This window comes from Triplophysa dalaica, chromosome 6 (assembly GCF_015846415.1).
Source record: "Triplophysa dalaica isolate WHDGS20190420 chromosome 6, ASM1584641v1, whole genome shotgun sequence".
NCBI lineage: Eukaryota > Metazoa > Chordata > Actinopteri > Cypriniformes > Nemacheilidae > Triplophysa > Triplophysa dalaica.
The window spans coordinates 17,559,956-17,585,346 of record NC_079547.1 but is presented as its reverse complement, the minus strand read 5'-3'; the positions used below and the strand labels follow the sequence as shown (position 1 = coordinate 17,585,346).

At 36.9% G+C, this 25,391-nt stretch overlaps 3 protein-coding genes across 3 annotated transcripts in view; 2 read left to right on the top strand and 1 right to left on the bottom strand.

Annotated features, from left to right (window-relative positions):
• Window positions 1-9,542, top strand: part of dock7 (dedicator of cytokinesis 7) — a 42,247-nt gene extending 32,705 nt beyond the window's left edge. Inside the window, 13 exon segments of the mRNA XM_056750262.1 lie at window positions 725-883; window positions 962-1,062; window positions 1,429-1,621; window positions 1,707-1,850; window positions 1,977-2,108; window positions 3,371-3,385; window positions 6,920-7,045; window positions 7,139-7,228; window positions 7,322-7,558; window positions 7,648-7,791; window positions 7,907-8,013; window positions 8,177-8,344; window positions 9,090-9,542. Coding sequence (XP_056606240.1) covers window positions 725-883; window positions 962-1,062; window positions 1,429-1,621; window positions 1,707-1,850; window positions 1,977-2,108; window positions 3,371-3,385; window positions 6,920-7,045; window positions 7,139-7,228; window positions 7,322-7,558; window positions 7,648-7,791; window positions 7,907-8,013; window positions 8,177-8,344; window positions 9,090-9,132 — 1,659 coding nt within the window. The 3' untranslated portion in view covers window positions 9,133-9,542.
• Window positions 9,543-9,835: 293 nt separating this feature from the next.
• On the bottom strand, window positions 9,836-14,784 carry usp1 (ubiquitin specific peptidase 1). Its single transcript, XM_056750266.1, has 9 exons — window positions 14,292-14,784; window positions 13,727-13,905; window positions 13,518-13,644; window positions 13,299-13,394; window positions 12,918-13,081; window positions 12,137-12,798; window positions 11,797-11,961; window positions 11,464-11,665; window positions 9,836-11,210 (listed from the first exon to the last, which is right to left on the bottom strand). Exons 2-9 carry the CDS (start codon window positions 13,891-13,893, stop codon window positions 10,451-10,453), a joined length of 2,343 nt encoding a protein of 780 aa, XP_056606244.1. The 5' UTR covers window positions 13,894-13,905; window positions 14,292-14,784; the 3' UTR covers window positions 9,836-10,450.
• Window positions 14,785-14,934: 150 nt separating this feature from the next.
• The window catches only part of kank4 (KN motif and ankyrin repeat domains 4), a 46,245-nt gene continuing 35,788 nt past the window's right edge, over window positions 14,935-25,391 (top strand). Inside the window, exons 1-3 of the mRNA XM_056750264.1 lie at window positions 14,935-15,084; window positions 15,361-15,435; window positions 15,505-16,140. The gene's annotated coding sequence lies outside the window, so the exon portion shown is untranslated. The remainder of the gene's footprint in view (window positions 15,085-15,360; window positions 15,436-15,504; window positions 16,141-25,391) is intronic.

The window sequence follows — 25,391 nt, the reverse complement described above, 5'->3', positions numbered from 1 at the left end:
ATGGAATTACAAACAATTTATTTTTATTTTAGGAAAACTTCCAATAAAAAGGTTGACGAGTCGAAGGTTCTGATAACACATTATTATATTTTAATAGTAATATTTAATAAACAAGGTTTTTTGTCTCATTAATATTTTTTTCTTGTGTTCTACAATGAAAACATTTGTTTGCTTTGGTGTTTGCTCAAAAACTATGGAATAACAAATGTAACTTCAAAAATATTATTTATTTACATTTTACCATCTCTAGTCTAGAAAAGTTAAATTGACATGCTATTAAACGTTTTATTTTCTGGGATGCTGGTATTGCATTTTACTGGACCCTTATTGGCTTCTTTTTCCAATTATCTATTCAATATCCAATATATCTATACAATCTATTGCTCCATGGCATCATTTCAACAACATTTTAAATACATTTTTTGTGTAATGAAAGAAATTAATATATTGACTCAGTTATATTTTTCTCCACATACTGTGACTAACTTTAAACATTTTAAGTTTGACTTTAGATTCTAAGATAACAGAAATAGAAAACACTGTGTTAACACAGTATGTATATATATATATATAATATAGCATAAGGGAAATTTATCTTCATTGTAAATTTTTTAAGGACATTTTTAGATTGGAAATTCACATATATTCCGTAAATGTGTCCCGTGTACAGTATATAATCTCTTAATCGATCAAATTTTGGTTATATTTGTTCTCTCTTCCTCAGAACTTTGCACGAGTCAAAATGCAGGTGACCATGTCTCTTTCATCTCTGGTGGGTACGTCTCAAAACTTTAATGAAGATTTTCTGCGCCGCTCACTCAAGACCATCCTCACCTATGCAGAAGAAGATCTGGAGCTCCGAGAAACCACCTTTCCAGACCAGGTGAAGCCTGTAAATTTCTCTTCACCGTCCATTGCAACATTCTAAAAATGGGTAGCTAATTCTGGCTTTCGGTTTCAGGTTCAAGATCTGGTGTTCAACCTGCATATGATTCTGTCAGACACAGTGAAAATGAAGGAACATCAGGAAGATCCAGAGATGCTAATTGATCTCATGTTCAGGTACTGCTACTTGCATTTTTATCCGCAACATGATTAATATATTTCAATTGCTCAAACTCATTTTCTAAATTTGCTCTAGCATGTTTGTAATACAGTTCAATAAAAGGAGGGAAGGAGGGAGAAGGAAACCGGCAAACATTAAACCATTTAATAACACAAACCACAACTAAAAGCCAGGCCTGGTCCTCTCTCGTTGACGGTCCGGTCGCTCGTCCTCTTACGCTCCCGATCTCCTCCGTGATACGAGACCGGTGTGCGTACAGCTGACGCTCATTATCACTCACTCACCGGCCTCGACTCACGGTCTCGTCCCGCCTACTTCACTACAATGTTTTTTTAAAAAGAATGCTGGTTTGTGTTTCATAGAATTGCAAAGGGCTATCAGACATCCCCAGATCTACGCTTGACGTGGCTGCAGAATATGGCGGGGAAGCACTCGGAGAGGAATAACCATGCGGAGGCAGCACAGTGTTTGGTACACAGCGCCGCCCTGGTGGCTGAATATCTCAGCATGCTGGAGGACCGCAAGTATCTGCCTGTGGGCTGTGTCACTTTTCAGGTCCGTGCTGACACACAAATGATGCCTTAGTCATCAGAGTCATGGAAATAATAATGTGATGAGATTTTTTTTTCTTGTCCCACAGAATATTTCATCTAATGTGCTGGAGGAGTCGGCAGTGTCGGATGATGTGGTGTCCCCAGATGAGGAGGGTATCTGTTCGGGGAAGTACTTCACTGAGGCTGGCTTGGTTGGGTTGCTGGAACAGGCTGCAGCCTCCTTTTCTATGGTGATTTACATCATATTCTCAATGCATTTAACCAGATTATTTCCTGCTCTCCAGATAAAAGCATTAAAAATGATTTTTGCCTCGCTTCTAATAAATACCATACATAATTTCCTCTGTCATCTTTAGGCTGGTATGTACGAAGCAGTGAACGAGGTATACAAAGTCCTCATTCCTGTACATGAGGCCAACAGGGATGCTAAGAAGTTGGCCACAATTCATGGTAAACTTCAGGAAGCCTTTGGCAAAATTGTTCACCAGGTAAATGCTCATTTTTATCTTATTGTTCTGGATTCTAAAAACAGGCTTTTGATGAGTACTGTAAGCTAGCTGTTTTAGTTTAAGACAACAGGACTTTGTATTATTGCGTTAGGAGCTCAATGTAACAACCTGCCAACTCGTGTAGGCAGACATGTCTCACAGGGACATCAAACTTGGGAACATTTGCATGTGAAAAAACTAAGACATGTAATCTACAAACAAACAAACACAAGGTTATATAGTTTACAGACGGTTTAGTAGATGAAATGTGTGTATTTAGATACAAATAGTTTATTTCTGAAACATTTGTTTTTCCTTACTATGGTGATACTACTTGGCATAAACGTAAAAAATAAATAAAAAGAAAGTTCCAATTAGAGTTATTATAGTTTTGTTTTAGTTATGTTAACATTTTAAATTGGCTTTTATTTTTAGATTTCTAGTTTTTGTATATTTTTTTATTTTTAGCAATTTCTTCATACAGCATGCTTTTGTAATTTAATTTTTTTATGTCGCTGAATAAGAATAATTTATTTATATTTTAGGTTTAGTTTATTATTAAACATGTAGTGCCATACACTTATTTCAGATCATTTCTGAGACAGCTTTGACATTTTTCGTTTAGTTTAACATCTAATTTTTAGGCCAATATTTGATTTGATTTCAATAAACAGAAATGTTTTCATAGTTTCATTTATAGTCAACTAAAATAACCTTGTTTCCAAATTATACTCTATTAAATGTAATCACAACGGGGTGTTTTAATCCGAGTTCTCGATTATATCAATGAAAAACCACCATTAACTAAACTTCAGATGTGAGTCACTGCACTTTGACTTCAGACATACTGAAGATTTTCTTTAAAGCATTTCACTTTTATACGTGTATGCTTTTCATTTATTTTCATTTATTTCCTTGAAATGTTGCATGCAACTGGAAAGATAAAAAACTTTTTTTAGTTCAGTGTTTTAGACTGACAGCAAGTTTCTGACTAGCTCTGTGCAATTTTTTGTTATGTAATTTTTTTTAGATCTTGTATTTAGCTTTCCTTAACACTTGTGGTCACCAAAAACTATTTTTTATATTATGTGCAAACAGAGCCTTTTTTATTGCATGATGTGGAAAAAAACAGAATAGTTTCTTGAATATGACACTTTAAAAACAAGTGTCGTTATTTCCCATAGTGCTTTGCTGTAAAGACCAAAGGGGTGTGACTGTGACTGGTGAATGTTGATTTTTGCTGTATTTTTTCTATCATACAGAGCACAGGCTGGGAGGTAGGTGCAGAACTTCATGGTTAATGCTTGTCCCACATCCCACAAGCTGTGGGCGTTTATCACGACTCTCTTTGCTGTGAATTCGACCCATTAACCTTTTACAGACGTTTTCGTTTCTTCGTCCATCCTTTCATCTCTCTTTCCGAGAAGGCGTCCTTTATCTCACCATCTCTCTTCTCTTTCTCGAGGAGAAGTGAAGTTAACATTGTCAGTTTTGACAGGCCATGCATGGGCGCCACTGTCTGACACTAATGACCAGATTTATTCGGGAATGCGCCATTTCCCTTCCTCATTCGTCTCACATGACATCCATTTCTCTGTATTAGCACTGCCATCTGCATCTTGTCGTGACTTCACAAGCACAGGGTTCGATTTAAGAGAGATGTTTAGATAGCCATACCGGACATAACTGTCCTGTCATACCAAATCATCTTGTCATAGTAAAATAAAAAATATTATCATATAAAAATTATATAGTAAACGTTATGATAATGTACAATGTCTAAAATAATTTTGACATTTTCTGCAGCACAACAATGGAAACCTCACAATTCATACCTATTTAAAAGATTAGATAATCATATTTTAATCTACTTCAGTTCAACACATACTGGGATTGTTTTGAAAAAAAAAACAAGAAATATATATTGCAATATATTGAAGCTCCAAAAATCCCACATCCATCATAATAGTAATTTAAACAAACTTTAGTGGCTCAATAAATGTAATTTAAAGTGAAATGACTGGTGTGTGTGTGTGTACGCGCGCGCGTGTGTGTGTGAGAGAGAGAAAACAATAAATATTTGGAGCTTAGTTATCAAAATTGAAACCCATATCAGCACTCATTTCAATTACGGCAAGCCATCGCTAACTTCAAACTTCATTGGTTTCTTATCTTGAAATATCATGAGGGCTAGTCACAAGAAACCAGAACCAATGAGATTTAAAGTCGCCATTTCGCTCTTTAAGCTAAAGTTTTATATAAAACTAAATCGAGCCCTGAGTTCTCATTTCCACCAACATTTGTTTATAAACTAGTATTAATCACTCTCAAATGGATTATTGCATGGCAGCGACTCAACAAAACCTTTGTCTTTGACACACTTACTGTATTGAAGCATTAAACCAGGAATGCAACATCTTTCAACTGTTTATGTTATAAAAAAGTCTTCGTGCACACTTCTCTGCCTGCCTCTCCCTAACTGCATGTTTAGTTTTTTTGTCATTTTGTTTGTATATTTTTTTCCTTTGTGTAGTATTTATTTGTGGTGTTTGGTAGTGTTGTTGTTTGTTGTGTGTGTTTTGTTAGTCTTGGAGAGTTTCCTGGCTTCCTGATTAAAATATGTTCTGTTCTCTCCTTTTTTATTTCCCTGGTTGCTGACCCCTCCTCTTCCCACTTTAATTATTGTGTCTTGTGGTAAGTTCATAGTATGAGGGTTTATTTCCTAAGCGTTTGATTGTACATGACTGCAAAACTTATTGTATGGATCATAGAGGGGCTAAACCATCTCAGACAACCTATAACCAATTATTTGAGTAACGCTTCTTAAATATTAGTATATAAAATGGGAAAAAAACGTTATTGTATTTTTTACAATTTGGCAAAAGAGCAGAATGCAGTATCAGGAATAATAGGTTTAATTTAAATGTGCAAAAAAAGAATAGAAAAATACTCACAGGAAAGAAAAGCAAACATTGACCAATATATACATTGCATAGATTGACTACAAATATCAGGTATTCATATTTTAATTAGAAAATATAAATATTTTGATTTAATATTCTGGTTTGACTGAGTAAGCTTTGTGTTGTGAACATTTCAGCCAGACCAAAAATTTGTCTCAAAGTAGAGCTTCAGTTTATCCTCCAAATTACTATGGTCAAGTCAATTGGGACAATTTTTGGGTGAACTTTTGCTTTAATATGTTTGAATTTAAGGTGAAGACTGATGTTCGGGCACTCCTGAATTTGTTCTTTAGAAAATTATTTTGGAATATTCTGTAAATTTCACACTCTGTTAGTAAAAACAGTTCACTTGCACTAACCGAGAATTGGCTGTATGGTTAGTATGCTTTGGTTCAGCCCTCTCTTACACCTGATTTACACTTTCTGTGTGTAGAGCACTCTTGATATCTTCCCAGTCCTGTGTATATATACACCCAGCACTTACTTCTAAGGCCTGTCCTGTCAAACCAGTAGCTACTAATTCTTTTCGTCCTGACGTTCCGTATTCTTTGCCTGCAGCGTCTTTATGTTCACCTGAGGAAGATACAGTACTCCAACCTCAATTTCATCTGCTTTATTCTCTAGATATTCCTCTGAATATAATTTGTTCAGTTTAAGAACAACAGTTTTTCTCTGGTCTTTCTACTGTTTTGTGTAGCCTTGCTGATACAATTCTCAGACAAAAATCTCACGCTGTTTAAAGCTGCTTGCTCTATTGTTCTTAAACTTTCCTTGTGGTAAACTATGTCCTGCGTCTGAATACTTTCATTGAAAAGGATACCAAAATGTAATAAAATAAAAAACTAGTTTTTAAAACAACTTTTATTTTAATTGAACATTGTACTGTAAAGTTGTATATCTAGACATGGTAAAAGGGCAATTCCAGCGTTATGGACGTGACATTTTGCGTTATGGACATGACATAAAATGCTCAGAAAAATAATTTGTTACGGTTATATTGAACCATGTGTTTATATTTTACAGAACCCTTGTTGATAGAGTTCAAACAGCAAAAAATGTCTGTCTATGAAAAAAAAGGATGATTTTTTGTGACAAAAAAGGATGGGGTTTTTGGGAGACGGTTTTTGGGATTTCTGTAAAATAAAATTCACAATCCTGAAGTAATAATACCCAATGAATGGAGAAGGGAGGCCTCTTTATAGATCATAAAATAGTTACTTTATATTCATTTTCATGTTTCCATTTATGAGGAATATGTAGCGTTATGGATGTGACAATCCTGAAAAATCATGCAAATGCAACAAATGCTTTACAAATTTGAAGAGAGATCTCACATGGGTATTTGAACCACCAAATGTTAAAATCTGTGCCATTACCACAGTAAAAAACGCTGGTAAAACCGATTTTTTTTCGTGGTAAGGCTGACATTTTCATGGAATTGCCAAAAAGGGTAAAATAGGGAAGCATACAGTACAAAAACACGTGCTTAGCATTCTGATGTAACAGGAAAATTGGAATTACATTGATAATGCCACGAAAGACAAAGTCTGTTTTTTCACTTTGTCTACAATATACTCAAATAAGGTAGCAGATTGTATTGTAATAATATAATTCTATATTAATATCTGTTAAATATCTATAATCAAACATACGCCAGACTGTTTGCATTGCTTTTTTCACTTGATAACACTGCCAAGATGTTCTGCTGTGTTTGTCTTTTTGCCTTTTTCTCATGAATAACTTTTTTACAAGTATACATAACGGATCTCTGTTTTTTATATGTGACTGGTAGTGTGACTGTAGTATACTGTTTAAATGAATGACTTTCTTCCTTTTTAGGGTGGAAAGCGAATGTTTGGCACCTATTTCAGAGTTGGATTTTACGGTTCCAAATTTGGCGATCTGGACGAGCAGGAGTACGTGTACAAAGAGCCGGCTATAACCAAGCTGGCAGAAATCTCACATCGCCTCGAGGTACAGTGAAATACATCTGAAGTGTGTGTGTGTGTGTATGTGCGAATAAATCAATGTCTGACTTTTTTCGTCACATTTTGCTTGTCTTGACAGGGTTTCTACGGTGAACGGTTTGGGGAGGATCAAGTAGAAGTCATCAAAGACTCTAATCCAGTCGACAAGTGTAAACTGGATCCAAATAAGGTATGTTTCTCAATGTTGACATCGCAATTACATTTGACTTCCTTGTGCTTAGTGTTGAGAAACAGTAATGTTACAAAATGTTCTCTTATATAGGCCTTCATTCAGATCACGTATGTTGAACCGTATTTTGACACCTACGAAATGAAGGACAGAATCACGTACTTCGATAAGAACTACAACTTGCGGCGGTTTGTCTATTGCACGCCATTTACGCTGGATGGAAGGGCCCACGGTGATCTGCACGAACAGTACAAACGAAAGACCATCCTCACAACTTCCCACGCCTTCCCGTACATCAAGACACGCATCAACATCATCCACAAAGAGGAGGTAACATAACACATAAATGTTTACATGCAATAGCTTCTGTTTATTCATGCTCCTCATTATTGACTGTTCTGCTTCTGCATAATGTTCAGATCATCTCCACACCCATTGAAGTAGCCATTGAGGATATGCAGAAGAAGACACAAGAGTTGGCTTTTGCCACTCACCAGGACCCATCTGATGCCAAAATGTTACAGATGGTTCTGCAGGGGTCTGTTGGCACCACTGTAAACCAGGTGACTATTTTAATTATGATAAGTAATAGGAATCTTAACATATTGTCTATTCAAGGATAGCCAGAAATCAGTATTACCATTGGCCAACCAATGCATGTATTGTATGTGCTTCTAGGGTCCTCTGGAGGTGGCCCAGGTGTTTCTGTCTGAGATCCCAAGTGATCCTAAACTCTACAGACACCATAATAAACTTCGACTGTGCTTTAAAGACTTCACCAAGAGGTTAGATTCTCCAATACAGCATTTGCTTTATATGCTCTGCAATAATGTAGTTTTGCCTTGATAATACTATTATTGTCTTAATATAAGTGGAATTACTCAAATGTATTAAATGTGGAACCTGTGTTAAAAACTGTTGATATTTTTCCTGTTAAAATCTCACCAGATGTGAAGATGCTCTTCGCAAAAACAAGAGTCTGATTGGACCAGATCAGAAGGAGTATCAGAGGGAGCTGGAGAGGAACTACCACAGGCTGAAAGAAGCTCTGCAGCCTCTTATTAACAGGAAGATCCCACAGCTGTACAAACCTGTGTTACAGGTTAACTACCACAGGTCAGCCAGAAAGTTTGACATCAGAAGCTGTGTTGAAGTAGCTAACTGTTACCTGATTGGTTAACTGTCTGATAAAAAGTCAAAGTGTAAATGCTACACAAATGGAAACATGTGGTTTGTGGCAGATATTTGCACGATCTGTGCCTTTGAAGATATGCCATTCTGCATATCACTTTGTGCCAAATGTCTGCTTAACTAGCTTACATCATCATGTTGTTTGCATGAGTGAGCAATGACAGCAATATACTTGCCATTAAGAAGCTTTAATATTTTAATTATGGGTCATTAATATTTCAGTAATTTAGAAGCTTACACCGTGTCTAAAACGCGGGCATGGCGCGATGCGACGAGACAATAGAACGCATTAGAACACATTATAATTTAAAATTTGGTGTAGACACTGTGCTAGCATTTACAGTTACAGAGAATTTCTTTTTGAACAAAATTGGTAATGGAACATTGTTGAATGAATCACAATTACCTCAAGAATTAAGGGAATTAAATGAGTGCTAATACTTAGTGTATGTCATTGCCTGGTTTGGTGAATCAATGGTATAGTTGTTTACTCATAATAGAGGATGATCTAAATAGGTGTTAACAGGTATTTAATAATGTTTAACCTCCTGCTTTTCTTTTTAACAAGCAGCAAAAGGACAGCCTGACCAGGTAGAAAAATGGTGGCAAGGTTTTTTGTGTCACTGTATTTAACTTTTCTCTCCTAACATGGTTTTTCTTTTTCTTTTAGAGACTCGTTTAGCAGAGTGAGCCTTCGCAAGCTAGACCTGTGAAGGAGACGAAGGAGAAAATTCATGAGCAAATCCATTTTTATTTATTTGTAAATATCTTCCTCATTACATAAGTGTTTCTGCCATAAAGTAAAAAAAAGACACGTGTTTAAAACGTTTGGTACATCATTCCAATTTTGTATTCGTTTACACAATGGCCTGTTACATGACTATATATGAACTGGGAGTGAACTTAGCTTACAATGTGTCAAATCTGTATTCAATTTCCTGTGTGCACTTTTTTATTTAATGTTTTTTTACTTCATTCCATTGCATTTTTAATAGTCATGATACAACTTAAGTTTATTTAATCCTAATGGAGAAAGCAAAAAAGGTTACGAATTTTTCAGCATTATGTAGTTTTCTGTACCTTTTATTTTAAATATTTTACTAAATAAATACTCTAACGGTCATTTGTGTGCCCTGTTGGTGTTAAAAATGATGCACAGAGACGTTTTTATATGCTGGTGTTTTAATGTGGTCAATAATCTACATAGCCAAATAAGAAATAAAATATATTTTTTTACATATAAACTAATACCTCTGTCCTATGACAGACTATCGTAATGTTCCCAATAATTTTCAAGAATGTTTGATTGCCGTAAGATCTTCCTGTACTGGCAATTTGGCAGAAACCCAAACCTGCTTACATTTGGAAAAGGCAAAAAAGCTTCTTTGACTGGATTGAGGTATGATTTATAGAAACTAGAAAAATAAGTTGCTTTAATATGGTGCTCATATAGTCAATTATACTTTGAAAATTGGTCAACTACTGAAGTACAGAGTACATATCAGTCAGAGTCATCACTACAGCATTGTCTTTGCCATGTGGCACCCAAAATGTGACAACCATGTTTAAATTTTGGATTACCAAATTATTCATATGTTCCAAAAAAGGTTCAAACGTTTGAATTTAAAAAAGAAAAAACTCACACAATCAAAATTACATTGGTCTTAAAAATCATGAGTGCACAAGATCATTTTGTGCCATTCAGAGTCATCTGAAAGGAATGGTTGAATGTACAGCAAAATCTGTCACATGCACTACAGTAAGTGCCAAGGTGCGTTTGCGTGAGGAAAAGCACAACATGGAGCAAAGTACAAAAATAGTGAGACAAAACTCATACATCTATAAACAATGATAACAAACGCCAGCTTCGCTAGCTTTTACACTGACTGACATCTGTTACACAAGCATACGTAATATCCTAACTTGTCTAATAATCAGCAAACATTCTATATTGTCTACAACCTAACAGTAAAACCACAGATCTGAATGGACCAGTGTAATGCCACAATCCTGTCCATGTCCAATGGCCTGTTATGGCTGAGAGACTCTTTTGTAGAAGAGCAGGTATGGTGTAGAGGTGGAGCACGTCTCTGGGGAACAAGCCCGGAGAAAGTCCTCCTCTTCAAAGAGTCTCACTTCAGAGTCATCAAACAACATCCACTTTCCCTCAAAGTCCAAAAGGTTCTGCAGAGCCGAGTCAAAGCTTACCTGAGTCCCCTCACCCAAAGCATCAACTCCCTCTTCCTCCGTTTCTTTCTTCACTCCAGTATTCTGAAGTACAGTACTGGAGGCACGACTGGTCAAGCTGGAAGCCTTATCAGGATTGGTCTGCTTGCCGTTGCCTAACTCGTAACTGGTGATGCTCCTCTGTCCTCCTAGGAGCCCAACACCCTCTGAGCACCTCTTGCTTCCTGCTTTGCTGGACATCCTTGTGACGCTGGTCCGGTTTATCACATTTTTTCCCCTGCCAGATAAGCTAAAAGACACCTCTCCATCGTCATAGTCTGTCTGAGGTACCTCATCAGTCTTCTGATGTTTAGTGTCCTCCTGCTCATTTTCTTCCTCCTGTGGCTGCGGCTTGAGATTGGTTTGATGGAGATCCATCATACGGATGTAAGTGGTATAATGGCCGCTGCTGATAGTAACTCCGCTGTGCATGACCACAGCAAAGAGCTCGTACTGATGGCTCTGGTCTGGAGAATCGGGTTGAATGCACCACTCGTGAAGTGAGAGTCTAATAGGGGTCTGCAGAGGGGTGTTCACCTTAGAAAGGCCGGCATATGGGTCCATACTGCGAAAAATAAGAGTAAAGAATTAACTTTTAGATAAACTACTACACATACATCGTTAAGTCAACACATGTCAAGCTAATTTAAGACCAGTATTGGGCTTAATCTAAAAATACTGTCAAAAAAACATGACCAGGTCAGCTCAACATCAAGTCCCACTTTAGATCATTTTGCACTTCAGACGTGACCTGGACATGTTTTCATAAAACATCTTTTCAAACCTGCTGAGCACCAAAACCAACACAGGATACCTACTCTGAGCCATTGGCAGCAAAGCATTTCAGATGGATTGTGACAACTTCTGGGGTTTTGTCAAACAGAAGACTTCTCTCAGCTTCCGTGTAGTGATGACAGTTCTCACAGAAATATTTATCCTGACCCACAATTCGCTCAACAGAGGCAAACTGAGATATGGCCCACTTCAGAGTTTTCAGCTCGGGCTTGGGATCTGGAGAAACTGAAGAACAAGAATGCAGTTCTTAACATCTAAGATTATCAAATTGGCAGGAGATTGAGGTGCTGATTGAGTGTATTTAAATCTGTTTTTAATCATCTCTCTGAATGTGTTTCTAATTTAAATGTACTCACTCTCAGAACTGGAGTCAGAGCAGCTGGTCTCGTCCTCTTGCACAGGCACGCTGATGTCTTGAAAGTCCTCCCTTCTCTCTGTGTAACACTCACATTCCAGGCACCGTGTCCGCAGCAACAGCTGACCCTGGAACATCCACTTCAGCACATCTAGGCCTGATCGCTCTGTTTGCACAAGATGAAATGAGGAACAATTACTACTAAATTAAACTATTAAACCAACCCAAGATTTAGCAAATGAACAATTTACAACACTTACTGCGTAGTAATATAAACATAATCTCATATAATTTTAAATTTATAATAAATATTTTACACACTATTCAAATTCAATACTTACCCTCTTTCTTTTCCAGAACTTTAACTTCCTGAGTTGTCCTTTCATTTTTTATTGTATCCTTCTCCTGCTTCTCTTGAGCACTATTGTTCAATTTCTCTTTGCTCTCCTCTTTCCCTCCAACATGTGAAGTAATACGTCCCATACGGCGGAACTTTGAGAAGATGCTGGGCTGCTTCCCAGATGGCTTCAACCAGCCAAGCTTCCCTTTCCTTGTCTTCTTGCCTACCTCTTTAGGGGAACTGTCGATCTTCTCTTCCTCTGTCGTGCTCCCTCTCTCATTCTCTTGCTCTTTGTCCCTTTCCTCATCTGCATCTTTCTGGTCGGTAAAAGAACTCTCTGTGGTTATATCACTAGAGGACTTTCGTTTTGATCGGGTCATAGGCGCGCTTTCTGCACTTTTCTTGGACTTGCTCTGAGACTTTGGCTTCTTTTTAGCATTGCCCGCTTCTGTGTCACTCTTTCTCTTTCCACTCAGCTGACCATCAGCATTCCCGTCCTCTTCGTGGGTGGACTCAACAGTTCCGTTGCTCTCGGTGGCATCTTTTTGGTCTCCTTGATCTTTTTTAATGGTGTCACAGGCCTCCTGGATGTTTGCAAGGATGCATTGCAGTACTTCCTGTGCATCATGCTGCAGATAGCCCTCGTACATAGGATTTAGCTGCCTGCAAAGGAGAATTAAGCAGATTTGCTGAATATATAAAATATTAAGTGTGTTGGATAGCTAAAAAAATCTTTATAATCCTCCCCAAAAATTGGGTATCATTCTGGTCTGCAGCATTACCTGAGAGTGTTAAGCAGCCTGCGGGGTGGTGTGGCCAGCTCTTCGTCGCTGTATTTTTCTGGGTTAAGGAGAAAGCTGGACTGTAGCTGTTCCACAGATGAGATGAGGCTGTGGAAACTGCCCAGCAACTCCATATGTGCAGGTATGTTCTCACTACAGGTCTCCTGGTTACCCAAAGAAAGATAAATGTTTACTAAGCAAATCTTTAAGGAAGTTGAACCATTACCATTGAATTAATTGGCAAATATTTGTATTCAATATGACTAAAGAGTAATGTTACAATGCGGGAGATTGCCGTACACACATCTTTAGCCTATAGAGAGTTCAAGGAAGTATTAAGATGTACGGTACAAAAAATGCAAGTGAAAAATGACAACCAACCTCATTTTTGACACCATCTTCTTGTTTATCTTTCAGTTTAGCCAAATCCCACAAAGATCTGATGGCCTCTTTGAAACCAGGGCAGTAATACAAGACCTGAAATATATAACAAAGACACAAACGCAGCACGAATGTAACATGAATATGCAATTATTAAGACAGGAGTGTCATGAAAAATACATGAATGGTAGGTAAGCTGATGACATTGCAGACACAAACCTGAAGGATGCTGTTCAGATAGCAGGTGTTCCCTAAATTATTAAGGCCAACAAAAGGAACCAGGCTCTCTCGCTTCTCACATGTTAGAGGAATTGGAGGGCAAGACGTAAGCGCGACCTGTTCATGACTAAAAGATGGAACAATTACAAAAACACCTCACCTTCCTTAAGGTAACCTGTGTTTGATAACCGCTTTAATGCAATACATACTTCGTAGCCTCTTCTGGTTCAACGGTGCTGTTTTCCTCCGCTGGGGTCTCGAAGTCCAGGGCCCGTTTGGTTTCCTTCTTCTGGAAGAACTTCAGAGACAGTTTGCTTTTCTTCACTGGACTGCTTGCGGCAGCCACCCCACCACCTTCACACTGCAGTTCGGGCATTTTAACCACTCACTGAACAAAACATAAAAAAACACTTCAACCAATGTCAACGCGAAGTTAACGTTTACACTTTCGCGCCAATATAACTACCAACCGCGTGTGATTCTCAGCTCTCGTGCGCCATAGTAACTTAAGTAGCGTTACATGGAGCGTTTTTTGCTATCCACCGTTTACTAGAACATATAATTAACTAGCTTTACAAGCTTTACATTATATCGTCTCTAGACTTGCAGATGTATTTTTAAATGTGTGGTTATTACACGTGTATCGCAGTACGGCTAATGTTAACTGAGTATCCGCCAAACCCACACAAACCTGCATGCCCCCGCCGGCTCTTTTCTATAAACTCTACAACATAGTTACCCAACAAGAAATACAACTATAATGGAAAGTCTTACCTATTTGGGTTTATTCGGCAGAAATTACATTTTCGCAAAAAAGATATCCAAAATACGCACTTTCGTATCAAAGGTAAACAATCTGACAAGCCCGTTCACTGTGGAACTTGGCGCTTTTTCGACTAGTGTGGCTCTTCCGCCACTGCCTGAATAAAATAAGATGATTCAATAAACATCTTGAGATTAACGAAAAAGCGCCCGTTTTTTAACGATTAGATGCGTGTTTGTTTCTAATAATACGGCGTTCTTAAAAATATAAATAAAAATATATTTCGTATTTCAGGCGTTATTTTAGACTACCCAGTTTGCTGTGTGACCTGGTGCCCAGCCCACACAAAATCCCGCTATTAGATCACTTATGTTCAGGTTTATAGATCGTTATTGTTATTACGGCTATTTTGACGTTACAAGGAACAACGTTAGATAAATTATAACAATATTAGAAAAACAAAATTAGTAAATCGTTAAAATATCAATGTTTTCTCGTGTGGGCTACCACAGAATATATATATATATATATGTATATTTGAAAAACAAGCAAACAATATATTGAAATTATAATAGGTAAAATACGTGAAATAAAATATCATATTAGAGATTTTTCTTAATTAGTCCTAAAAAGTTCACTTCCAACCTTTACCAGCAGATGGACACCAAGAGCAACGTACGATTAAATCTGATACATGTTCTACATGGTACATTCATAAAATTAAATGTGGTTATTTGGCAAATGGCACGGACATATTTTTGTCGAAATCATGATTTTAGGTCAAAATCCATATCATTATTTTCAGTAAGTATATATTTAAGATGCTGTGTCTGGTTTTCATTTGCAATTTAATTGTCTTGTCTCATTTTTTTATGTAGGAACATTTTCCTTTGGTGTCACAAATAAAATATGTGAGGCCAACTGCATGTGTAAATATTTTAAAATATATTTTCTGCAGAACCTCATATAGCCTACTGTAGCTTTTATGTGCATGCTGTTTGTGTACTGTATAGTATGTTACACAGCAGGACACTAAACTGTCAATCAGCCGCCCATTATATAAACACTTCTAATCTGCAGATGCGTTTGAATGGCTACATGCTGATCTCACTTGGGATCAATGGAAGAAACACACGAGTTTGGTGTGTTTTAAGGGTGAGTTAATAACACAATCATTTAAATGTCTGAGTAAACTATCCAATCCTCTGGCATTTACCCTCAAAGGCAAAGCAAGCCTGGATTGAATGTCTTAAGTCTGGTAATGTGAAGAAATAGACCAGCGCACACAAGGAATGAGAGGTATGTGCTGCTCTTTTTGACCCCAGCTGTGTGCTGTTTTTTAAATCAGCAGCCTCCTTTAGCACACAAACCCTCAACTTGCCTCAGTGACTGTGACATATACACCAGCCAAATTGTACACTATCCAGATACACACCTGCTAAATAACACACGATTCATAAAGCAGAGCTCAATTTTAATGTTATCTCTTGAATGACTGCATTGCACAGACATTCTGAAAGTGATGGGGAAGCTGGATGAGGTGTGTTGGCTGTCTCTGTGTATATGTGCATCTAACCCACTGACTGCCATTGGATGAGAGCTGAGGGAGGGGGTGTGTTCAGGCTCACAGTATAGCGCTTGTGTTATGAAAGCCTGCTGCCGTCCCCTTTCCCAAACCTCAATAACAACAGTATCACAGACTGTGTGTGTGTGTGTGTGAGTGTGTGAGTGTGTGAAGGGGAGTGAGGAGTGCCTCTACCGCTGTCGCAGCTGGTTGCAGCTGCCTCCCAGTGCTGGATTTCCTTGAAGGTCTGTCTCGCCTCTGCAGTGCCAAAAAATAGAGGGTCCCCAGTGACTTAGGTAAGTGATGTGAGATACATTACACGTATGTCAGCTCTATTATTTCACTTTTTACCTCTTGTTTACCTTTGCAATATGCAACACACCCACCCTTTACCACCAACCTTATATGCAACTGTAATGTATTATTTGCTGTTCTTCAGGTAACATCAATATATCTTGGATTTGTATTTACAGAATGGTATCTCGCTCCCTCCTTACACACTTTTGCTCGCCAACGCACCATATCACTCATTGCAGACCTGGCTCTTTGATCGTCATCATCATGTGGCTGGTTTTTAGCCAACCTGCTTACATTAACAGCATTTTTGAGCATTAAAGGCAAATGCTGTCTAGTAGAAGATGCAATCTCTCCTCTTCATAGCACAGCTTTACCATCTAATTTCGCGCACTGCTGTGCCATGTTTCGGTTCACCTCCCTGCTGGGTTGTAGTAATGTCGACCAGCTGGTTGTTGTTGCTGCTGTGTGTCAGTCTGGCAGAGATGCGCGACACACGGGCAATGAGAGATGCGTTTGATCGTGTCGTAGTGCAGCATTGCGCTCATGACGCTGCGCTGTTCCTCGCGCGTTTGTTGTCATGGTTTGCGCCGCGAGGAACATGCGATGGTGGTCGGCTTATTTTGAATCACCCAGAGGTGGTGAGCTCAGCTGGTAAATCGCTATGCGGTCTTGTTTGGTTCGTGTGTATTGCTCGCATTCTGCCTTTATAATCGATAGTAGTGTGTGCAATGTACGTGTATTAGCGCATAACATTGTCAGGTGGCTTTCTAAAGGCGTTCTGAAATTTGCTTCAGGCCACAGTAAAATAATCTATGGTATAGAAGCTGATATGCATTGAACAGTATGTTGTATGAAAACATCTTGACATTATGTATTCACCTGTTCGTTTACACAGTGTTATCTCAGGACTGTCTCCCTTTGAGTTTTTAGATTGTTTGATGTTCTCAGGAATGCTGAGATACAGTAAGCATGTGACCCAAGGGCCACCCAGAAATTCTGAACTCCCATTTGTTTAAAATTTGTACAGTATAATATACCGGGTTTAAAATAATAAAATATAATTCATTATTTGTTGAGGCCTTTATGTTAAGCTACTTTTTGTTTATTTTTTTTACACTGAAGTTCACTTAGCCTCTTGGATCTTAAAAACGTTTAATCTTAATGCTCCAATATAATTATTTTGGAAAAAAATAACGATATATTAATTTCTTTCATTAAACTGCAATTTTGTTAAGAAGTTTTTGAAATGCAGGATTTGGAGAAAAATTAAGAATTTAAGATAATATGAAGTTAATAATAAATAAAGGGGAACTCCTTCAATTCAATACCTCCCAGGGTGAGACTCGATAAAGTACATTTTTGACAAATTGTTTGGAATAGCAGCTATTTTAAAATGTTAAAATGTAATTAAAAAAATATTTAAAATTTAAATAATTCACATAAAGTGAAAACATTTGTAATGTTCTATTTTTTGATGAGTTTACTCTAAAATGTGGAAACATTTTAATAAACAATGGATAAAGGAATAAATAAGTGACTCTAAACTTTTGAATTGTAGAGTACAATATTTGTATTTTATGTTCACTATAAACAAAATTGTATTTTGTGATACAATATATATATACATATATTATGTAGACAAATACAGTAACATTTCTTACAACTTCAAGTCAGCATTACATTAGCAAAATGTTGTGTTTGCAAAGCCTTTTCTAGGTAGATAAATAGACATGCTTCATGTCATGTGGGTCTTGTTGCATCACTAACTGTAAGTACATGGCCTCCAAGTGGAGCTCTGAGACAGGACCTTAGTGGAAACAGTGACTATAAGGACATTTTAGAGAACTTCGAATCTGCCAGATAAGTTTTAAGTCTTTTGACTTATGATGTGCTACCAAAATGGTTTGATTGTGTGGTGAAAGTTTCTCTGTTTCTTGGATGTGTTGGGCATGAGAGAGCCTTCTTGTGGAGTTTATGGATTTGGCATAGCGAGGTCTCTTGGGGTGTGCATGTGAGGCTCTGTGGGGGCGATTCCTTGTCCATTGTTTCTGCAGAAGGACATTTTTCACAGAACGGAGATGGAAACAATAGCTGACATAATTTGCATGTCGCCCCTGCCCTTTAGATTTCTTCCTTGTATGAGCATAGGGTAAAAACATTAGAGAGGGTCAATGTGAGCACATGATTTCTTTGAGAGGTGAAAGGAAAACATCTTGACAAGTGGTTTGTTTTTGGATATTGCTTGCTCAGTAAATGTCATTTCCTTGTTATAAACAAATGGAAAATTGGAATTCTCAAAAACAAGTTTGAGCTGTATCAATTCAATTAGTAAGTTATTACAGGGTAAATATATGAAGTCATCTATGAAACAAGCACACAGAAATGTTTTAGTTACCTAATGCTTCCCGAGACCTATAACCAGTAAAAATTTAAACATGCATTTCATTTCACACATTAATTTAACCTGAATAAGCTGAAGAATGGAATTGAGATTTCAGCCAGTTAAAGAAAGAGAGCTGACTCTGGAGTGGAAGCTGAGAGAGAGATGGTTATTGTGTGCAATTGGAATGATTTAAAGGGATCATATGGCGTGAATACTTGTTTTTCTGTGGCTCTGGTATGTTATAAATTGCCCGTGCATGTATTAGACACGTAAAGTTGAAAAAATTAAAGTGTCGGAAGAAAAAAGATGCATTCTATGTAAAAGCGAATGCTCACACAGACCTGCCTGAAACGCCTCGTGAAGCCACACCCCCACAATTCTACGTCAGTTCGTGGTATGATTTGACTAAGACTGTTCAAATGTATAGGCAAGCAAGGTGGGTGTACCTGTCAGTACAACTGCTTTGGAACCCGATGTTCCAAATATGGTAAGAGCCGTTACAATTCCGTCACACACTTGCAATATTCTACCAATCACTATGCACTAGTTAACTGGCCAATCATAGCTCACCTCCCTTTTCATAGTGATGAGCTTTGTAAAGAGAGACGGGGCAAAGAGGTGATACAAACATAAAGGGAATGCAGAAAATACAGTGTTTTTAAACCTTAAATCATGCATACACAGTGCATTATATCTAAAACAAACGATAATATTTGTTTTAGCCGTGTCATATGACCCCTTTAATGTTAAACAAGTTCTCACCCAACTATCTGTTAGTGGGGGCAGAACAAATGGGCACTATCGAGCAATGGAATGTAGATAAACTTACTCCATATCAGCAAATCACCCGCTATATCACAACATCAAGAATGTGAGCACTTGCATGCTTTAATTTGCACTCACAAACTTTCTGTGCGTGTTTAAAGACAAATGCTTGTCTTGATTTGTGTCTTTTTGCTTGCATTTTCCATAAAATGTCCAATTCAATTAAGTAAACTGCGATTCATCTAAACAGTTAGAAATGAAAGCTGAACAAGTTGAAACGCAAGAGCTTTGGGAAGCAGATTTTTTGTCTTTCCTCCCATTTATTTCTTTTCAGTCTAGAAACACACAGATGCAGAATAAAGAAGTTAAAAGCTTTTCACCTCAAAGTCAATCATTTCTGTAGTGTCTGCTTTTGCATGTTTTTGTCTGAAGTTTGGTCTGGCCTTAAAAAAAAACACTTGCACAACTGTCCAGCCACAGTCACCCTACATATTTCAATATTATTTCACGAAATCAGTGGAATTTATGAAAGTAGACATGCTGTAAAGATTTACTCCTTAGAAAAGAAAGACATGATCCAAGCTATTAACTCACTTCCAAATCTCCAATTTAAAAAATTCTTATAAAATGTTTTTGTTACATTCTTTGTTCACTTACCACACCTTTATTCATGTTTACCTGGACTGGATATCCATGTCTTTATAGATATGATCTCTCATGTACTGTGGAATCTTGAAAAGACGTGGGCTTGTCTGTTGCCGTCCTTGAAGTCGCAAATATGCAATGACATCACCAGTCTCCAGGAGAGGGATAATGCAGCAGACAGAGAACGAATGAATAAAGAATACATTCACAAGAACCTCTAACATATCTTGACATTTTAGTATATCCACATTTAAATGCTGGTTGTAAATACATCCCTGGTAAAGCTACGGTATATTATTCATCCAGAGCATTGGTGTGGAGTGTATTGGAGTGTATTGGCGTCAGAGATGTAGGTCATATGTAGAGAAGTACTCCTTTGTTTATTAATGGAATGTGTGACACTGGGCTTTTCTCTATATTTCTTTGTTCTGCGTCTTTGTTGCAAGAATTGCGAGAAAAGACAAATTTTCTGGTGGCAGAAGATTTGAAAAGCTCTTTGACAGATGTTATAAAGCTCACGTTGTCCCTTTTATACACTATTGTTTGTCATTTTGCCACTTGCCAAGTAGATTTGTCAGTCATATGGTGTTACATTAATATGAACAAGGAACGTCTGTTGCTGTGTTGCATTGTTTTGTCTTACAGCTGTTTACTATTTAGCTTTTCCTTGATGTCCTGCTGCTTTGATAATACTGTTGACAGTTTATATGCTTCTAATATAATATATTCAGTGGAAAGATATATGATCATTGTATCGTTTTTGTAATCGATTTGATTTGAAAAGATTGACCTTGTACCTCTTTTTATAAAGTAAATGCAACTGACGTCTGTCACATCTGAAACCAAATGGTGGGGGCTAAAGCTATTATATGACCTTAAAAAAATGCTTTTTGGGTACTTTTTACAGATCCTCTATAAATGATCCAGTTTAATTGTATGAACAGCAGATTACTGAACATTGTGTTGCATCTTTTAAGTCATTAGTTGAAATTAACTCATTAACTATTAGAATAATTGGTAATTAAAGTTAGCTTCTGGCTAAACAGAAATGTGATTAATCTTAGACCTTAGTAAAATTAAAACCAATTGATCTACCTTTACCATGCATGATACTGTATAATCCATGATATAAACTGCTATAGGCTTGTTTAATGCTATAGGCATTGTTTAATGTTTAATGAAACATTGCATTGTTGGCGGTTGAGAAAATTATGATTATCATCTTTAAAGATGGTGAAAATAACTTAAAGTTTGCTTGCCACATTCTTATCTTTCTAATTCTCATTGGTTTACAATAGCAAAACCTTTTGACATATTGTGTCTATTGCGGGCTGCAGCGAGACACCTCTGCATTTTTCAGCCCTTTAATTATCATCAAGCCGGAGAATACATGCGTTGTATATCAACAAACAAATTGTTTAATGTTAAAACAATGAATAGCAGGAATACTGTTTATTTAATTTAGATAATACATCTTTTGACAATTACACTATCCTGAGTGTTCTGGGGCATGACGTTGTTATAATTATGTGTATATTAGTGCTAGCTTGTATTGCATGTTGTTGCTGTTTGCAGTGTGGTATTTTGCACTGCATTGACGGTTAAGAGGTGATGAGAGTTCAGTTGCATAAAGCAGAAAGATTGACTGAGAGTCGTGTCAATGCAGAGGACATCTGTACTGAAACTGATTAGACACTAATCCTAAGTGATGGGCATACATATTTACAACTGTCCAGATGGTACAAACACTTTTGCAGCTTATTGCTGTTGGTATCCTATAATCTTCATCTTACTAAGGCAATGCTTCATTCTAAGAATGACTGTGTTTACATGCACTGGAAAATGTTGATAGTACTAATCAGAACTTTTTCATATTCTGATTGTTTATTCAGATTGATATTAATAATCCACTTTTATTACATGGAAAGCAGCTCGGACATACTGCAAAATAATAAAAAGCATATTTAAATAACAATAAAAATCATAAAAAATAGTCTCATGATAAATTAAACTAAGAATAAGAAATATAGTTAGAAGTGAAGTTGTACATTCATTTAATTTTTCTATAACAAATATTTATGCACATAAATTTGTTTTTAGATTTTTTAGCAACCTACAGTTAAATATGCTATTTGAGATTTCAACAACGAAGAGGTTTCTTCTTATTTTCTGGCCTTCAGCGTTGTACATTTTGAAGGGATTATCTGTTTAATTTCAAGCTTGATAAATGTTTCCACTTGAGTTAGAAACAAGCGTTTAGTGTCCACAGAACTCCGGCAGGAAGAGCACAGCATTTTTTATCTTGTTTTTACTGGTCAGAAATTTTCTGGAGACAAGGGAAGTCTACATTAAAAAACTGTTGATAGTAAAGGAAAGAGGAAGATGTTTTTATGCTACTCATAAATTCAGCCACATCCTAGCTCTACAACTGGTGCCCTTTCTCACGATCCAACAGTAAGATCCCAGAAGACAAAATTCAAGCTGTAGTTTAGGACAACAAATATGTTTTTTATTTTGTAGGCCTTCACGGTAAGTTGGAGATTTCTGTTAATAATCACCTCAGAGAAAGTACAATATGCTACCACTGCGTTTTGGGTGATTTTCTTCTGGGCCTTACCACCCAGTTGGCCTAGTTAGATAACAAATCTTTCCTGTCTGAAATAAAGCCCACGTCCAACCTATATCTGACATGAAGAAAAGGAAGAGTGAAAATACAGTCAGTGACATGAGTGGATGACTGAAATTCATCTCTGATCAAAATGAAATGATTTGAGAGAGACTGAAAGAGCGATAAAAAGAAAGATGGTTATAATGTACATGCCTGCAGCTTTGCTTTGGTCTTTCAAAAAGGTATTACAGAATTTACAATATGGACGATTATAGGAGTCCCAGATGCTTCCTGTTGGAGTGACCGATAACTGAACTCCAGCCACAAACAGGGGGATGTGTTTATGTCTGTGTGAGACATATACTGAATAAATTCCCAACCACTTGTTCTGGGCTAATGTGGAATTAATTAGTTTTCTCCATTTGGGATTGTGGTTATGTAGTCATAAGTGTATAATTGTGTGTTGTTTGTACTTTATTTACAATACTTTGTGGATAAATATATGCCTAGCATTTTTCATAATATTTTTGAAAAAAATAAATGCTTTCTGTAAGGTTTGTGGTTCATTGTTAGTTTAGTAGTTAAATGCATCTTAATGGTGTGAGGCGATTTAGTAAACGTCCGTGTGTCTTTTTTTCTTATTTCTGGTTATGAAATAGAAAATGAATAATGAAATTTAAAGGAATTTTTCACTTACATTTTTTATTCCTACTATGGAAAGTCAATGAGGGCTTATTTTAAAGTGAACTTCTCCTTTAATGTTTTACTAACTAAAATTAAATCATTACAACTTATACCACTGCAGGCTTGTTTTTCAAAATTAAATCACATTTTCTAAATAGATCACATAGTTTTAAGGGTTGTTTGGTCTTCATGAGGATGATTTGATTTAAAGGAGCAATGTGGAGATTTTAGTGGCATCTTGTGGGAAGGTTGCGAATTGCAACCAACGGCCCACTCCACCCATCCCTTGTGAAGCACTATGGGAGCTGCACAGAACTAAGATGTCATCACGTTTTGGCTTCTTTGCTGAAGGTGATAACAAATTTAAGAAAGCGCTCTGTGCAGTTTGTCCTTTAAGGGCTACTATAGAAACAACATGGCAAAATTTCTGTAAGGGGAATCGCGGTGTATGTAGATAGAAATAGCTCATTCTAAGTTAAAAAAAATTTTTCATTATGCAAGGTCTTTTGAAGACATAGTTATGTATATTATATTGCATTTCTGTCAATAGATCCTCCAAAATATTACATATTAGACCTTTAGCAAAACATTCAGGTTAGCATTTGCCTGAAGTCTTTTTAGTCATAATCCATTATAAGTATAAATATAATTATCACCCCTCTTACATAATCAATCCATGATGTTTTAAACACCAAATATTGTCTTTCAAATGCTGGTGCTTAGCAGCTTCACCATACTTATTGACCAGCACCTCCTTAAATACCAAGAAATAACCCAATACTCCTTTAAATTTTAGCAAAGGGCAAAGACAGCTGCTAAAATTTAGAAACTAGACGACATGTTCTATTTAAAGCAACATGTACTGTAACTGTTAAATTAGAAACAGATGGCTTCCTATGGTTTGAACATGCTGTTTAATTGTCAATTTCTGACAATGCCATGCAAACATTTACATTTTTCTTACTGATTACAGCAGGGAAAATGAATTCTTCACTAAATATTTTAATCTCCTACATTATCAGAACCACATTCCTTTTTTTTTTTAATTTGACAATTAACAGTTTTAATCATATTTATGTTTTGTATCTCAGTCATGGTTCTGTGCATTTTCCTGTTTCAAGATCAGCATGCATGATTTACATGCATGATTCACCTCATCCAGGATTAAAAGATGAATTTTAAAGACTGAATTAGTTTAGTGTTTGCTTAAATGGGACTGTATATAGTGGAGTTTATTTTGTCCTTCAGAGACATAATGATCAGATGTTATGTTTCACCATCAGCGGAAATGGAATAGGAGCCTTGCCCACAGTTCCTTAGAGACTAGCTTTACTACATAAATGTGACCTTGAGAACCTTGTGTTATTTCCTCCCAGAAAGAGCTGGAGTTGTTTTGCATTTTCAATGGCCTTCCATTTTTTTCTTTCTCTCTGTGTATTTAATTTTTCCTCAGTCTTGAGCGATTTAAAAGTCCTTTGCTTTGAATTCTGAAAGCAACTGTGATTGCGTCAAAATCACTTGACCATAACATCTTTTAAAGCGGGCGTAACACACATGGTTTCTGCCATTCTCATATTAATCTTGAGTACCTATAGAGTAGTATTGGATACTTAGTATCTTCGAAGAGTATTTAGTTTGATCACATTTATAAAAGATAGATACAGCTTTCATGATTGTTTCCGAAAACATGCGGCACGTGCTGGGGGGTGTAGAAACCAAAGAACGTGTGCACCCAATGTCAACAAATCACAGACATCAGTTTGACTCATCGCATGCGGTTCATGTCCGGCATCTTTTAGCGCTGGGACGGCTCCATATAGCAGTTTCAAACGATCTCCAAATCCAGCGTTATATCCACAGTTTATATAACATTCATCACCCAAATGCAGTGAACAAACAAACACCTGATCTGTGAACATATGCTCTCTCTCTCTCTCTCTCTCTCTCTCTCTCTCTCTCTTTCTCTCTTGTCGGGAAAAGTTGTTAGAAAACAGTTTTTATATATGCTCAAATAAAACATTCTGAAACCTGTACGATCGCTGGGGGAGTGTATCGAGCACAGAAATACTATGTTATACGCCAATTGACCATGTTAAGTATGAGAAGACAGCACGTTTAACATTGTAAAGAAGTCAGAATAAATAAAACACGACTGCTTTAAGTAC

Excerpts from the sequence above, each read along its gene's own strand:
- usp1 (XM_056750266.1), bottom strand. The coding sequence starts at position 13,893 with ATGCCCGAACTGCAGTGTGAAGGTGGTGGGGTGGCTGCCGCAAGCAGT. Across the intron at positions 13,082-13,298 it reads AAGATGGTGTCAAAAATGAG|GAGACCTGTAGTGAGAACAT; the intron begins GTTGGTTGTCAT and ends TTGGGTAACCAG. Across the intron at positions 11,962-12,136 it reads AGTTCTGGAAAAGAAAGAGG|AGCGATCAGGCCTAGATGTG; the intron begins GTAAGTATTGAA and ends TTGTGCAAACAG.